Genomic DNA, 16,383 nt, shown 5'->3' on the forward strand with positions numbered 1-16,383 from the left:
GTTTCAATTTAACTAGAGTTAATATATTAACTACTCTAGGGTAGCTATTTCACATCCTGCTTTTTAAAAATAGAAGTAGGATGTACTTCCTTTACTGCTGGTTCCCCAGAAAGTTTATCTCTCACAAATACCTGGAATAGATGTTGGGTCTGGGATTAAACGAATGCCAGTGTTATGATTTGGAAGTAATGGAAAATGTAACCTAAATACCTTTTTCACAGGGACAGGTGTCAGTAGAAATAGAACGAACTTGTTTTTATTGCTGACAGTGATAATGATCTCTCTTTACATAGCATCCTTGCTGTTAGAGCTGCTGAATCACAGCTAGCCTGAGTACAGAGATGGGTTAAGTTATACAATAACTGAAATATTATGTAGATCATCTGGATTATACTGATCAATGGCGACAGATGAACTATTCTACAATAAGATGCTCTGATCTTCCTAACAAAGATATAATACTGTCCTAGAAGTGTTTTTTAGTGTATTTCTAAATAAAAGAGAAAAGCAAAGTGAAGCAAACATCCGTGCGTGGAAACAAAAAGGAAAACAGATTTATTCTCTACTTCCCATTAACAGGTGATGTGGGGCCTTCTCAGGAGCAGGGCTCCCATACACATAGTGGTTGCCTCGGAGGACCAAGGCTGACACCCCCCCACTCCCCCTTTCTCCTTTCTCCCAGCTTATACTGGGCAGACGTCATATAGTCTGGAATATCCCTTTGGTCAGTTCGGGTCAGCTGTCCTGGCTGTGTCCCCTCCCAAGATCTTGCCCACCCCGTCCCACTGTGGGGGGAAATGTCAGAAGGAGCCCTGGTGCTGTGTAAGCACTGCTCGGCAGCACCCACAGCACCAGGGTGCTACCAACACCCTGCCAGCTCCCAGCATAAACCACAGCACCGAGGGCTGCTACAGGGGAAACCGATTCCACCTCAGCCAGACCCAGTACAACTTCAAAGGTTACATACAACAGAGTGAGAAGAGTGTCATATATTTATACTTGTATGCAAATGGATAAATATTTTATATGTATATTTTTATCAACTATTACTTTGTATCAATTACTAAGATTTATTGCAAATACTACATTGTGTTTTATCTACATTTTCTGTTTTTTCAGGGTTTGAAACATTTGTACATATCTGTACCTGCCAGGGAGACAATAAAAGAAATACATAATTTTATTTTCTTCAGTCACCCCCTCCAGAATATCTCCATTTTTCACACAAATTCCTCAGGGCAGACTCACTCAGTCTGTGTTCAAACCAGTAAGGGGGTCATACCTCCTGACACAGGACAGTAAGCTTCCCTTTCTCCATCCAGATTTACTGTCATTTTCCTTCTTCAGCACAGAGCCACAATGAAACACAGACCTGCTGGTGGAAATTTCTAAGAAGTCATCTATGGAGGACTTGTCTCATCCCAGAGACTTCACGCTGCCTAAAAAAGAAAAGACAGGTTACAGTGAATCAACAAAACAGAAGGACTGGGACTTCTAAGCTTTAGATACAAGAAAGATTGTCACATGGTTAAAACAGATGAAAATCCACAGAGCATTTTCGGATGGGTGTTCCAAGGCCTCATGGTGAGATGCAGCTGTCCCCTGTTTTCTCAAAACCAGACTCTTCTGATGTTGAGGAATAGAAATCAGTAGACTTCCAGCCCCTATTTCACATATAAGTGTATCCATCCTATAGATTCTGTAGACAAAAAACAAGCAAGTGGCTTCAAATATTTGCTGAGAAGCTCCTGAAGACTTGACCTGTTTAAAAAAAAAATGTCAATAAGTATTATGTCAAAAACACATGGATAAATTATTGATCTGATTTGTTTCATTAGTGTTGTTTGATACATTTTATTTCATGTATTTCCTCGGAGTGAAGGATCTGCCTTGGGGCAGAAATTATATTACAAAGAGAAAAAGCTTACAGGAAAGCTAATGCAATGGGGGAGAGAAACAAAATGACAGTCAAGTCCCCACAGGGCTTTAATAAATATTTGTGAAGCATATTTAGTTTAATTACACCAACTAGTTATCAAAGTCCAGTGTCATGCTGCCTGAAATGTCAGTGCAAACTGTTCTTTGGGCTTGAAGGCACTATCTGTGACAAAAATGAATGTGTGAAATCCAAATATGACTGTCACAGAGACAAACCAGGCATGAGAGAAAACATGAGCTCCAAGACAGATCAATTAATCTGAAGAACACCAACTAGACAGGTGGATGAGTCATACACACCGTGCAGGCAGAGTTCCTGTTGAATGGAAAACACACTTAATACAGCATGTTTCACGGTGCAAGATAATGTGGCCAACAAGCTATTCTAAATTGGGTGGCAAGCCTCCTACCTGTGCCATGATGGTAGAAACATCCTCAAGCAGAGAGCAGGGACTGAGTTTCGCTCTTTATAAGGTCATGATTAGCCCTTCCCAATAATGCGCTTTTCTTCAGTTTTTAAGAAGAAAAAAGTTTTTAAGAAACAAAAAGTATAGTGTAAAGTAAGACATTGGTTTTGACATGATAAATAAGAGCTATCCTTTCTTCTCATTGGCAGGCTTGTCAGAGAAATATGTCAAGTGAATGTATCAAAAGAATTAATTAAAAGACATTTAATTGTTCTTTTCTCTGGCAGTAGAGAAAAAACAATCTTTCCAGAACTAAGAAGTGCCAATATACTTGCATCACAGGGCCGTGATGATTGTCCTGCAGAGGTGGTATGACCTATCACAGCTGCCTTTAGAACAAACCAAGTGCACTGCTACAATGGCTATGAATAACTTGTTAAAATGGTTTTATTTTTAATTAAGTGCATGTGTAAACAGGAAAGTCAAATCACAATACACATAGAAAGGGCAAAGTTAAAGTACATGACTCAAATTCTAAGTGGTCTTCTGTGACTGCGCAGCATTGCATTCTTAAGAGAACACAGAAGTGTTTCTTATGTTTGATATTTATTAAGACAATCATCTCAGAAGTCAAAAAGGATATTCAGAGTATATAAAGCATACAGCTGCTTTTAGCACATAAAGCCTCCAGCATTTTGGTGGGCATAATAAACAGTTCAAAAGTTCCACACACCAGCATTTGAGTTATCTCTCAGCACCTGCAGCAAGTTGCATTAAAATCTAGATCAAGAGACAGTAAGTGTCCCTTCAGAAAGACAAACTTAAAGAGTGTCGCCACTTGACTCTCTTCAGCCACTACATTCAATGGTTAATTAAAACCATGCACTGGAGATTTACAGCATGGGAAGAAAAAAAACAAAACAAAACCTACAACTGTTTAGGAAAATAGCCATATTCTCACCTACTTTAGAATTCAGAACAAGAGCAGTGTTACAATTTATCTGACCTGAGAATTTGGCCCTTACTTTTGTTTTTATGGACCTAAGAATATAGTGCATCATTTTTTGTTCTACATTTAAGTTATATCTGAAGTTCTAGTCAAAATAATAGTAATTGAAGCAAAATACATTCCACTCTTCAAGAAATTTTTAAAGAGGTTAACTTGCCTATGATTTGGGTAAATTTTAAATTATTATAGAAATGAGTGAAGTTGGATACAGTACCCTCTTTCCCTAGCATACTTCCCTCCATTGCTTTCACCAGGCAGACTGTGTTTGTGGAAAGAGCAGGGAATTTGGGGGAGAATGCCAAATGAATGTGAAGAGTTCTTGTCAAGGACTGACAGCAGGACTGACTCGTAACACACAGGATTTGTCAATAGCCCAGGAATTTTATTATATACTCTCCAGTGCCATCTGCTGCAACCAGATGCATTTAAAAACTTAAGAGATAATCAAATAGCCAGCCTCAAGAGCTCCATGTCAGGGAAATTAACTCTAGGCTTAGATCTGTCCTACAAGTGTAGAATCCCGTTAAGGAATCAAGTCCACATCATCACCAAACATGAACAACTTGATCACAACTATGACCACATTCTGTCAACTTTTTGCTACACTTCAACTGTAGCAAAATACCCTTTACACAACTTAATAACTTTGAGAATTGCTTTAGCACAGTACTTCCTTCAAACAAGAAGGGACAGAACGGCACCTGCAGACAATACTTGAGAGCAGCAGTTCACCCTCCGAAGCTGGAGAAGTCAAGAAACAATATTTTCCAAGGTACAAGTGGGATCTCAGTGTCTGGAGTCCAAAAACCCAACACTGTAAGATGATGGCAAAGCCTTTATCTCCTCTACAACTATTAAAGTTATTTTATTAGGTGAAGAAAAACTAGTTCCATTATGCCCTTTGTTATCTTAATGCCTTTTCTGCAGTTATTGCAAAGAACATAATGATTTTTCTGTGTCTCTTAGAGTAAGTGTTCAATGTGACTGATTATATACCCATCCTGTCGTTCAGGATTTAAACAGTGCTCTAGAGCTCTTAAATTATGCTCTAGAATACAACTTTCTGCTTGAGAAACCATTTTTTCCAACAAGACTTGCACAGTGGGTTGTTTGTCATAAGACACGTGGTATATTTTCCAGTAGAGCATTTCCTAAACTTGATGTAGTAGACAGACTCCATTTTGCCTGTGTGAACGATATGCCATGATCTGTTTTTCATTAGCTTTAGGATACAAACTCTGATAAGGTTTCCATTGCTCTGGGGGCTACAGACAGACACACAGAAATATTTCCTATACAAAAGACCTTTTCATCTAAATAGGCAAGATAAAGGAACAGAAAAACATAAACCCCATTGTTTTTTTCCTTTTCCACACTGCGAAATTGCTAGCTTGTAGCACCTGCAATGCATTTCGAGAACATAGAGCGCTGTACGTTTAGCAAAGCACCACCAGCAGTTTGTTGTTTTTTGCACAGCAGTATTTATCTGTTCTGTGGTATTTGTGGCATTCTCTATACTTAGATCGGCAAATGCCACAAATACCATGATAAATTTAACCACTGTGAGTGATAAATGTCAAGCTTTTAATAGCACCCACTGTCTCTCTGTCACCACACAACCCTATTTGGAGATTGCACAATCACCATCTCTGTATTATTACTTATAAAAGAAATACTCTTTTTAGCATTTTAAATGGCAATATATTAGCTTTGTATAAAATATATAGACAGAATGAGCAAAGGAACCCTTTGTATGTCTTTTGGCAGAAAGATGAGCCTGCAGGATACTATTTCTGATAATTTCATATGCTGTTTGCTTACAAAAATAAGGTCAGAAGGTAGTTTCCTATTTCAGTTAGGTGCCAGTAGACCTCAGTTGAAATGAAAGGGCAAAAATCAAATCTGTCCACCTAGTTGATGACAAAAGCTGTTGTTATGTTTGATAAGAAAATTCTACAAAACTATTGCTGCAACCATTAAAATACAGAACATGACACCAGACATTGCAAACTTTTTCTGTCTATGACTTTTGGCATTTTTTCCTCTTACAGTACTATGTGATGCATTCAGGCTACACCTGAAGAACATACCTCTGTGGCGCTTTGCCTAGAGGTTGTAAGAAAAAGAATATTTCACATTATCACTAAAAAGATTTCAGTTCTGATCTTTCAGAATCCCAAAGTTCTGAAGTTTTCCCTTGAGCAGAAAACTAAATCAGGAATTAAATTCTGTCTCAGGAACAAGGCTACAAAATACCCACAGTTTTGTCTTTGTCATATATCTCTGTGATGCTTCTGACATAAAATATTTGTCCTTCCAATTTCAGCTATGCTAATTTTCTAGGAGGGGGTACAGACGTTATCCCTGAAACATTACCAAGTCAGGGATGCTCTTCCCTTGCAAAGTTAAAGAGTTAGGGAAAATATTTGCATTCATATATACGTATACATATGTGTAAATATATTTATATAAGTATATACACACATATGAAGAAGATTATATATATGTTATCACAGCAAACACTTTGGAGAACCCAAAACCAAATGCAAGAGACTCACCAGCAATAGCACAATCACTCATTTTCCTATGTACAGTGAAGATATCAGTTCCATGTAAGATTCTTTCAAAGCCCTTTCAATTTATCTGCCAAAATATATGGGCAAAAGATCAAAACTTACAGCATTATTGTGGTTTTTCTGGTTGCCGTACAGTGCTGAGCTGCACAAGTGAGCTCCAATTCAATTAAAAATAAATCTAAAATCATTTCCATTAGTAAGGCCTAAGACCATTTTTGTAAACCTGTGCATCACATACTAAAGGTTTTGTCACATATTAAAGGTTTTGGTTTTTACAGTACACTCCATTACAAGTTAAAAGTATATCTGAGCATTTTGTAGTATCTTGTAATGGATTGTGGTATTTGGTAAGCGATAATATGCATTAAATACCTGCATAGTCCTGCAAACATATATATGGCTTTTAAAATATGGAACAAAGAAATCATCAAACATTTGTAAGAATAAAACCACAGATTATATTTTTCACAACTCCTGTTTCTACATATACAAATAGTCTATCTGTTATGAGTTCAGCGGCTTAATTACTAATGAAACCATACGGTAATGAATTCACAATCAATGCCGAACTAGTAACAGCTGGTTAATGATATTAATTTTGACAATCAGGTACTCAAGTTATTGAAATAATACATCAGTAATGAAGTCTGAAGTAGCACATTAGAGGTGTTTTCTGTTCAGCCTGTAATAGAGGTCTGAGGAGGTGATGATTCCCTTTAATCATTTACCCAAAGAAAAGTTACAGACACAGAATGGTCCTGATTTAACTGATGGAAAACAATGTTTTCTTGTAGGTGGCGTTCCTTGACAAGGAAGGATCTCCCAGTTTCAGTGCTAAATTCAAGGCATAATTCATGCTAAAGAAGTAAAGTGCTTTTATATCTCATCAATGGTTTGTCTTTAAAATCTGCTGAGATTTCTATTTCTGCTAGAATTCTTCTCTCCTCTAGCTTATCAGAGAATCAGAACATTGGTAACACACACACACAGGCCTAAGTTTAAAACATTTTTAGCAACCAAAAATACTCGGTTAAAACAAAGACCCAAGGTAAAGAATTTTCTTGGTTAAGAGTAATGTTCCTTATTTTGTTTGGGTTTTTTTTATAAAATAGAGACAACTTTTGAAGACTGAAGCCTATGTCCTGAAAATAATTTATATAATCAAAATAAAAAAAATTAAGAAGAAATAGCATGAAGTTCTGTGTCAAAACTCAGCTATTACATAAACTTGAGGATATGGCTTAAATTCCTTAAACTTATCTTTTTTCCTTGATAGCAGCTATTGTAAAATCTCTGTGCTTCTGGATGCTGTGGAAGCTCTCCTCACCCCAACTGACCCAGCAATATGTGCCTCGCAGACTCTTTCCTCCCCAGAACAAAACGAACGAGATTTTTCACCTGCTTGCTTCCTCATCTCAGCTGAGGCAGACACAGCCAGCTACAGAGAGCTGGGGGAGAGGGAAGAATACGTGGCAGGAGTTGCTGTGCTGCTACAGCCACCCATTTCCACTCGCCCTAGAAGAGCTAGAGTTGCAGACCCTCTCTAACACCCAGGAGCTCCCTGATTTCCCTTTGAGCATCTCTTTTTGCAAAAGCATCTCCAGAAGCCACAGTGTAGCTCATAAGGCATTTGGGACCCTTTGGAAAGAAAGCTCATGTAGTCCTCATTATCATTGACAATACCCTTTCTGGTGATCTAAACCTGAGGGGCTTAGAGACTCAGAACTAATCTTTAAGCTCTTACTGCCTTGCTGGATTTTATTGGGTACCTTCCCAGACTTACTATATCATTTACGTGTTATGTAAATCTGTCAATAAAGCTTTATGCTATTCCACATTCACTTTTTCCTCTGCATATATATATCTATCTCACCTGGTTAAAATATGTTTCTAGAATAAAATTCATGTCCTCTAAGAGAGCATACTACCCTTTATTTGGTAGACCTCTGACATACTATATTTTGTGGATTATTTCATTATGATAAAAAATAAAAGATTGCTATCTGGTATATTAATTTTTTCTAATGCCCACTAAATTAATTTCATCCAACATTATTCACACAGGGCAGCTTAATCACAAATTAAATCTGTAATTTAATTATATATCACCATAATAAAATTTTTCCAATAATTTACATTTCCGCAAACTGAGTTTCAAGTTTCAGCAACCGCAGTCAAACTCAGAAGAAAGAGCAGAGGTAATCAGTAGTACATTAACTTCCTGAATTGCTTCTTTCTTGAGTGTAATGAATGAAATTTACTAATCATTCAATTTTATATTTTTTTTTCTTTTTCTGACAGAGGCTTCTGTCACAGGATGCTTCAGGATGGGTCAGGGTTCAGCTGTTACTGGAAGAAAGCATCAGTCTCTGCCTGGGCCTCGTATTCAGTTTATCCAACAAGCAAAGAAGAGGTTTTTCTGTACTTTTTTATATTGTTGTAGATTAGTCTGTCACATATATTTAGAGTCATCTAATGTTTTAAAGTATAAAACCCTCTTATTCTACATGAAAAAAAAAATATCATTCTACAGAATTCAAACTATTATTCAAGATTAAAAAATTCATATTAGTGCTTTGCCTCAGGCTTTTATAAAGCTTTAGCTAAAACAGCCTTTTTAAGAGAAGATTAGTGCAAAGTAGACAACTATCAAATTTATAATGACTGTCCTGCCAATTTTTTTGAAGGACCCTTGAAGCACTAACAAGTGACTTCTGAAACATCTCCTTATTTCTTGTCAAAAAATCCATTTTTTAAAGCAGAATCACAGGATTTTGAAATTCTTAGCACATACATCAGATAGATCATTACAAGCTTTCTGTTCATAACCATAATCCTATCTCTCAACACTCATTAAGTGCCAACACGCTCCTTGAGCTACAGGGAAAGTTTTCTGTAAGATCTATGCGTCAGGCAGCAGTGGTAATACCCCAATACCCTTCAGTCAAAAGCTAAAGTACTGGGTTGTGTTGTTCTGGCTGGTTTTTTAATTTGCTTTTTTCAAGGAAGTATCTGCAGCAGTTTTACTGGTTATCATATAGATGATCTTCAGTTACTTTCTGCATCCCATTCCACCACCTTCATTTGACATACAAAATGTATACCACTGTCATTAAGGCTTGTTGTAAAATACAAACAGAGGGTAAACTTTAACAATGGCGTCTCTTACCAGTGTTTTGAATCCTAGTTTATGTGACTTAATACTCAAGTTCCTCTCAGTAAAATTAATCGATTGATTATCCATACTTAAAATATCTAGTTATGCTCCCATAACTAGTTATCATAATTCCCATCCCACTGAATTAGTTTTCACTGCCCTGATTGTGAATAAATATTTTTCAGTGGAAAAATAGAGGATAATTGCATTAAAATGGAATACATCTGGAAAGACACTATGAGAAGAGAAAAAAAGGTAAGGCATTGCTACTTTTTAGTCATATCCTATATATATGCAAGTAGATCACTGTTTTGAACCATCCTTGCTGCTCATATCCATTTCCATGAACTGTGAATTACAAACCCCAAAATGTCTATGGAAGGAATTTTTCCATCAGTCATGCAGTCAGGGTCTCCCTTTCGTTCCCTCCTCATGTCCACAGGCGCAAGGGTGACCTCCTGATCACAGCCGTGAATGTGGTGCCAGCTGTATGCCTCTTTCCTGACCTATCCATCAGAGCCAGGCAGGCAGACATCCACTGGGTCTGACTTAGCATGCCCTTTGCATACTTGCTTAACATTTTAAGCTCCAATTAGTTGCAATTTATGTCCAGTATCACCCTATTAATTCACACTAATACCTGAGATGACCTTTCCAACCAGCTGAATCTTTCAAAGCAGCAAGCAAGACCAAACAACAAAAGTGCAATGTTTCTGAACAATAATATGCAAATGTCTTAAGTTTGAGTAATTAAATTTGTGTTGATCAGAAATCTGGAAGAGTTCACATGTTTTCAATACATACAAAACTTCTCCATGGTGTGAACTTCAGATTGATTCCCTACTCTGGAAACCCTGAGTGTATTGGAGGCAGCTGACTTTGCCTTAACAAATTCACAGGTTAATTAATTTGTATTACATTGTGAAAAGGCCTATTTACAGCAGCATTTCAGTAATACTGTGTGCAGTGTGACAAATATTTCATATTTATATTTAAATGTTAATACTTATGTTAATATTTCATGTTTGACTAAAATGTTTACATGTATGTTTAAATTGTAAAATGTTTAAAATTTCATATTTATGTTTATTTATATTTTACAGCTCCATCCACTTCCTCTGCCCAAAAGCAAAACCATCTCAAAATATTTGAATATTTCAATCACAAGTCAATGGTAAGCAATTACAGTGCTACCTCACTAAATGGTCTTCTGATGATGAGTAAATTGGAGACAGACAATAAATATATCTTCATATATTCAAAGAGTAAAATCAGTTCTTAATTTCAGATCACATCAAATGGCCAGTTTCAATGCCTTTCAAGAAAATAGGAGGCGGGAGAAACAAAGTTTCCCTGCAACTGTGTAAACTTTTTTTTTTTCCAATTTAGCATTTGAGTATAAAATTAGCATGAAATCTAATCTTTTCAAACACCTACAGTGACACTAGTGTAACTAACTACATGCACAGTTTGATAAATGCCTTAATTGATTTACTAAATCAACCTTAGGTGAACTCCTGTCTGTACATAGTTCAGACTGTGACACTGACTGGTTCCTTTATTTTAATGAGAATGTCCCAGATCATTCTGTACTTCACCTTTTAGATATCACTTTTGTAAAAAAAAAAATTAAAAAAAAAAATAATCAAAAAGCACAGTTATAGAAAGTCATGGTGAGGAACACAAAAGCCCATGGAAAGTATGCAATTTATGACTGTAGTATCTGGGTCAAACAGGAACAAAGGATAGCAAAGATTAAGGATTAAGAATTGTCTAAAACATATGAACGATGATGTGAAATTAATCATGATTATAACAATTGGGTGTTTACACAGCACAAGTTTGATTCTTGTGCATTAGTACAATAAAGATTTCACTTCTTTGTCTCTGTCTTTGAAGAGATAGGGGAAGATGAGTAAACTGTCAGTTTGAATTAATGTTTTGTCATAAATATTTATAGCCCACAGGAAACAACTGTATGACTCTTTAGGATTGAGCTAATTAGTTTTAAATTGCATTCTAAATATATTAACATAGCTCTTTTAAAGAAGGCTTGGCTTTCAATAAATTAACATTAAAATACTTAGGTTATAAGAAATGCAATAGAAGAAACATTTCTAAAATCAGTGAGCGAATATGAGAGGTTTCCTTCCACTTGTTCCACTTACTTGGTCTACCCTCAAGGCTTTGAGGCTTATTTCTTTGTAAGCCTTGATACATAACGCTTCTTTTGTTTCAAGTTTCAAAATTAAAACTATGAAGTATAAATTCTTACTAATAGAATACCATGACCTAACACGCTTACATCAGTTAGGACATGCATGAAGTGAAGGCTTTGACAGGTTTGATGGGAGTTTCCAAATCCCAGGGTGTTTAGTCTCATTTTTTGACCAAAGAATACTTATAATAAAACAAAAGACAATCATTTGTAGGTTGCAAGTCCCAGATCTTGTTTATTTATAAAGCAATAAATATTAGAAGCACAAATAAATTGCACGGGTGTGTAAACAAACTGTACAATGACTGAAGAGTTCAGGAAGGGTTGCCAGAAGACTCCAAGAAGCATATTGTCGTCATCCTGAGTGGGAAGTAAATTGAGGGAAAAAGTGCTTAGAAGCACTTGCGGTGGACAATGGATGGACCAGCTTCATCATACTCCTGTTTACTGATCCACATTTGCTGGAAGGTGGACAGAGATGCTAGAATGGAGCCACCAATCCAGACAGAGTACTTGCGCTCAGGTGGGGCAATGATCTAGGATAAAGAAAAGCAACAAAATCCTCATTTAACGGTTACATTTCTGAACAACCAACACATATCACCAATGTAACAAAGCACTAGATATTTCCTTAAGTAAATAAAGAACTTTTCTATAATAACAGTATTGATCTTCAGCAGCTGGCACAATACATGTAACACTCCTTGAGAAAATATATAACCCTATTTTCCTTTTTTCTAAATGTGCTTCTAATCAATATAGTTATTCTGATTAAATGGAATTTCTCCTCATTTGTTCATCAGCTGTTGATCTTACTTTTGAGTTGTTCCTATATCCCAATCTAATGATGTAGACATTTTGTCCATCTATATCCACATTTTATAGTACAGAGTCAAATTCCTTACCTTGATCTTCATAGTGCTAGGAGCAAGTGCAGTGATTTCTTTCTGCATGCGGTCAGCAATGCCAGGGTACATCGTCGTACCACCTGAGAGGACGTTGTTAGCATACAGGTCCTTACGAATGTCAATATCACACTTCATGATACTGTTGTAGGTAGTTTCATGAATACCAGCAGATTCCATGCCTTGAGAAGAAGACAGTAAGTCAGTAAATTATACAAGAGGTCTCAATGAAAAGAACTCCTCATCATTAATATGAACTTCCATTATACTTTGTTGTAAAATTGCTGATTATTAAATGTTATGGAAAAGCATAAAAAGTAGAATTACAGAACTAGTTTAGAAAATGAAAATGATTTGTTAGAGAAGGTAAGAATCATAATGCATGTGCAAAGGAAAGAGACTCAAAATACACAGTAAGAGAAGAAGTACACGTACAAGATAGACTCATTTAGTATATGGTGTTGGGAGAAAGTTACATAGAACAGATGAGTATGAGTTATGTCAGTCTCACAAAAAGCATTAGTTGAATATAGTAAAGACAGCAATAAAAGGCAATGAAAAGAGCTGAAGTCAAACTAAAAAAGACAATAGTAACTTCATTTCTTTTTTAGCCTACCCAAAATACAGTCTATACTGTTTATAAACATCAAGGCAAGACATAACCAAGACATGCACCAAGATATTAGTACTTGGTAAGGAAAAAGAATCCAGAAGCAAGTGTTTGTAGGTTGCATTCCAATTTATTAATTTTAACAGGTGCTTCCTGAAAGAGCTGACACTAGATCCACAGTAAGATGTCAGCTGATGAACAACTGCATTTACTGCTCAGGACTTAAGAGTATAAGCATCTGCTCTATCTGTCAGCTGCACTCACAAATATCTAAGCTTACCATCTTGATCATGGCAATGTTTAATTACAGTGCATATAAATATACACACACCTTCATTCCATTTCTTTCCCCCTCCCAGACATTTTACTTCTACATGGAGTGAGGCACTGTTTTAAGTGTAAGCCTCACAAACACAGCACTGAAAGCTATTCTTGCCATCGGTGACACAGAATCATAGAATTTCTCGAGCTCAAAGGGACCCATAAGGATCTTTGAGCCCAGCTCCCTAATGATGACATTTTAACTGTATGTCTTATCACTAAAAAACTAAGACCCTAAAACTTGATTTAAAACTTGCAACAAGGGCCCAGAGCTCAGCTAATTACCACTTGAGCTCACATCAAGCACAGCTTACAGGGACCAGAGGATCTAACTCATTATTTATTTATGTTTGATTTCATGCCAAATTTAGATAAGCAGGAAGAGGAGTGGGACACCTTCTAGATCTTCTGATTCATTTATACCTCCCACAGAAAGAAGAATTTCCTGGGAATACTTACCAATAAAGGATGGCTGGAATAAGGTTTCAGGGCAGCGGAAACGTTCATTACCGATTGTGATCACTTGACCATCAGGCAATTCATAGCTCTTTTCCAGAGAGGAGGAAGAGGCAGCAGTGGCCATTTCATTCTCAAAGTCCAGTGCAACATAGCACAATTTCTCTTTGATATCACGTACAATCTCACGTTCAGCTGCAGATATATGGGAATTAAATCAAGGTTTGGATAAGCAAAATACTAGAGGAAGAAGATGGGCCAAAAGAGACATAAGAGTTTTCACAGGAAGTCAAAGCTGAAGGACTGACCTGTTGTCACAAAGGAATAGCCACGCTCTGTGAGGATCTTCATGAGGTAGTCAGTCAGATCCCTGCCAGCCAGGTCCAGACGCATGATCGCATGAGGCAAAGCATAACCTTCATAAATCGGTACATTGTGGGTGACACCATCACCAGAGTCAAGAACAATACCTGGAAGAAAAATGTCAGAGAGCAGCTGGAACCACCTACCAAATGTTTAGATGCCTTAGTCACAGCAGGCAGCAACAAACACAACAAAATACAGGATTTTTCAGGCAGTATAAAGTAGCATCATTCTGTTTTAACCATAAAGATCTTGCCTATTCCTCCTGCCCTTGCTTGCCTGGACATTCCTGTTTGGTAAGAACCAAACCATAAAACAGTTATTCCATACATATTTTAAGCTAATCCATACAAGCAAGCTTTCCACTGCTACTACACTGAGCTGTAATTGTATTTGCAATAGTGATTGTCTTGATGTCTTGATCCGATAATGGGCATTTTTTGGGCCCAGTTTAGACCCTTAAAGTGGTGTAATACTTGTGTGACTGCAGTATCTTCACAGGAATGTCTCCTCGTTTGCATCACAGCAAGTGGCAGAAGAGTCAGTTCCACAGTGCCCCTCCAAAAGCAATGCAGACAGGTCCACATTGTTCCTTCCATAGACTGCTGTGTATTGCTACTGTTATCATCGATTGCTACAAACTAAATATATCCAGTTTTCTGTAAATCTGAATGAGTTATGGTGGGTTTTCCTCCTACCTGGAGTGGGAAGGAAGGAGAGTTCCTGAACAGAAATATCTAAGTTGTGTTTATTTGTTAATTTTACCTGTTGTACGACCAGAGGCATACAGGGACAGGACAGCCTGGATCGCCACATACATAGCAGGTACGTTGAAGGTCTCAAACATTATCTGGGTCATCTTTTCACGATTAGCTTTAGGGTTCAAGGGAGCTTCTGTGAGCAAGGTAGGGTGTTCCTCAGGGGCCACACGGAGTTCATTGTAGAAAGTGTGGTGCCAAATCTTTTCCATATCATCCCAGTTGGTGATGATGCCATGTTCAATAGGATATTTCAAAGTAAGGATACCTCTTTTGCTCTGAGCTTCATCACCCACATAGGAATCTTTTTGACCCATACCAACCATAACACCCTAAGAGAAGAAAATGCAAAGGAGCATTATTTGAGGAATATAATGTCACAGAGCCCAAACAACTACATCACAGAAAACAATGCTCTTTTCAAGAAAGGTACAAGCAGTCACACCACTGAAAGGTTGTTTAGGAAAAGAAATGAGCATTATTAAAATATTAAGTCAACAGAATTTAAAGCTTTCTCCTAAAATCCATTTTCCCTTAATCAGAAGACAGGATTTCCCCTCCTATTTTTAATGCACCTCTTATGTTCAGTTACTTCTTTCTGGTCCAAAAGCTTGACTGAAACCAAATGGCACAACATCATGAGCAGGAAAAGATACAGAGAACATACAATAAGACTTTATAAAGAAGATACAGAGGGAAATTAGCCTTGTGGTGAAGGAAGACACTCTACATTACTATGGAGCCTCAGCAGTAATTTTTTCACGATAAAAAAATACAAATTGCAAGCACTTCAGTTCAAAAAAAAAAAAAAAGCAATTTACAAAGAAAATTGTAGGAGAAAAAGTACTGTATTTTTTGTGTACTGACTCAACTGTGACAAAAGACATGGGAACACAGAAAAGGAAGCTTAGAGATCGATGAGAAGGTAAGATCAGAGACAGACAAAAGCAGTATAGGAAACTGAAAGAACGTGTTTGGTACATGCAACATTGGACAGGATGGGTGGGAAAGGCCTTAATGGAACTCCACCATGAGCAACTGCGGCCAACAGAGATGCCTTTGAACTAGCACGAGCAGCAGGTCTGGCCTAGGGGGTGAAGTGGGCTGCAACTTCGTTGGAAGCCGAGTTTGGGCTCATTAGTAGAGAGAACAGGGAGAGAGTCAAGAGGAAAGTTGGTGAGTTAGAAATAGTGGGGGGAAAGGCAGAAAGAGATAGAAAGGAGGTGAGGGACAGCCAAACAGGGGAGTGAGAGACCGGGAAATGTGTCGCTAGTGCTGCCGCAAGAAGTGAGCCGAGGGAAGGGCAGGGTATTTGGGACAGGACAGAACTAAGGAGGGAAGGGGCAAGTGCAGGCGACTCCTGGAGAGACGGGGAAGGCCCCGTCCTGCCCGGCTCCTCCCTCCCTCCCTCTTTACCTGGTGCCTCGGGCGGCCGACGATGGACGGGAAAACGGCCCTGGGGGCATCGTCTCCGGCAAAGCCCGCCTTGACCAGCCCCGAGCCGTTGTCGCACACCAGTGCTGTGGTCTCCTCGTCGTCACACATCTTCGGAGGGAGGCACGGACCTGAAAAACAGCACGGCGGCGCGTCCAGACCCCCGCGGACAGGGCGGCCGGGTCCCGCCGAGCCCCCCGGGCGGCCCCTCCGCGCCGGCGGAGCGCAGGG

General features: G+C 38.0%; 1 protein-coding gene across 1 annotated transcript; it reads right to left on the bottom strand.

Annotated features, from left to right (window-relative positions):
- Window positions 1-11,512: 11,512 nt before the first annotated feature.
- Window positions 11,513-16,370, bottom strand: ACTC1 (actin, alpha, cardiac muscle 1). The gene is made up of 6 exons (XM_026849382.1): window positions 16,135-16,370; window positions 14,726-15,050; window positions 13,906-14,067; window positions 13,601-13,792; window positions 12,211-12,392; window positions 11,513-11,841 (listed from the first exon to the last, which is right to left on the bottom strand). Exons 1-6 carry the CDS (start codon window positions 16,261-16,263, stop codon window positions 11,698-11,700), a joined length of 1,134 nt encoding a protein of 377 aa, XP_026705183.1. The 5' UTR covers window positions 16,264-16,370; the 3' UTR covers window positions 11,513-11,697.
- Window positions 16,371-16,383: the final 13 nt, after the last annotated feature.

The sequence above is a fragment of the Athene cunicularia genome (genome assembly GCF_003259725.1).
Source record: "Athene cunicularia isolate RWA chromosome 5 unlocalized genomic scaffold, athCun1 chr5_part1, whole genome shotgun sequence".
In the NCBI taxonomy this organism is placed as follows: Eukaryota; Metazoa; Chordata; class Aves; order Strigiformes; family Strigidae; genus Athene; species Athene cunicularia.

Coding starts and splice junctions, on each gene's coding strand:
- ACTC1 (XM_026849382.1), bottom strand. CDS start 16,263: ATGTGTGACGACGAGGAGACCACAGCACTGGTGTGCGACAACGGCTCG. Junction 14,068..14,725: donor TGCCTCTGGTCGTACAACAG/GTAAAATTAACA, acceptor TTTTTCTTCCAG/GTATTGTTCTTGACTCTGGT. Junction 11,842..12,210: donor CTAGCACTATGAAGATCAAG/GTAAGGAATTTG, acceptor TCTTTATCCTAG/ATCATTGCCCCACCTGAGCG.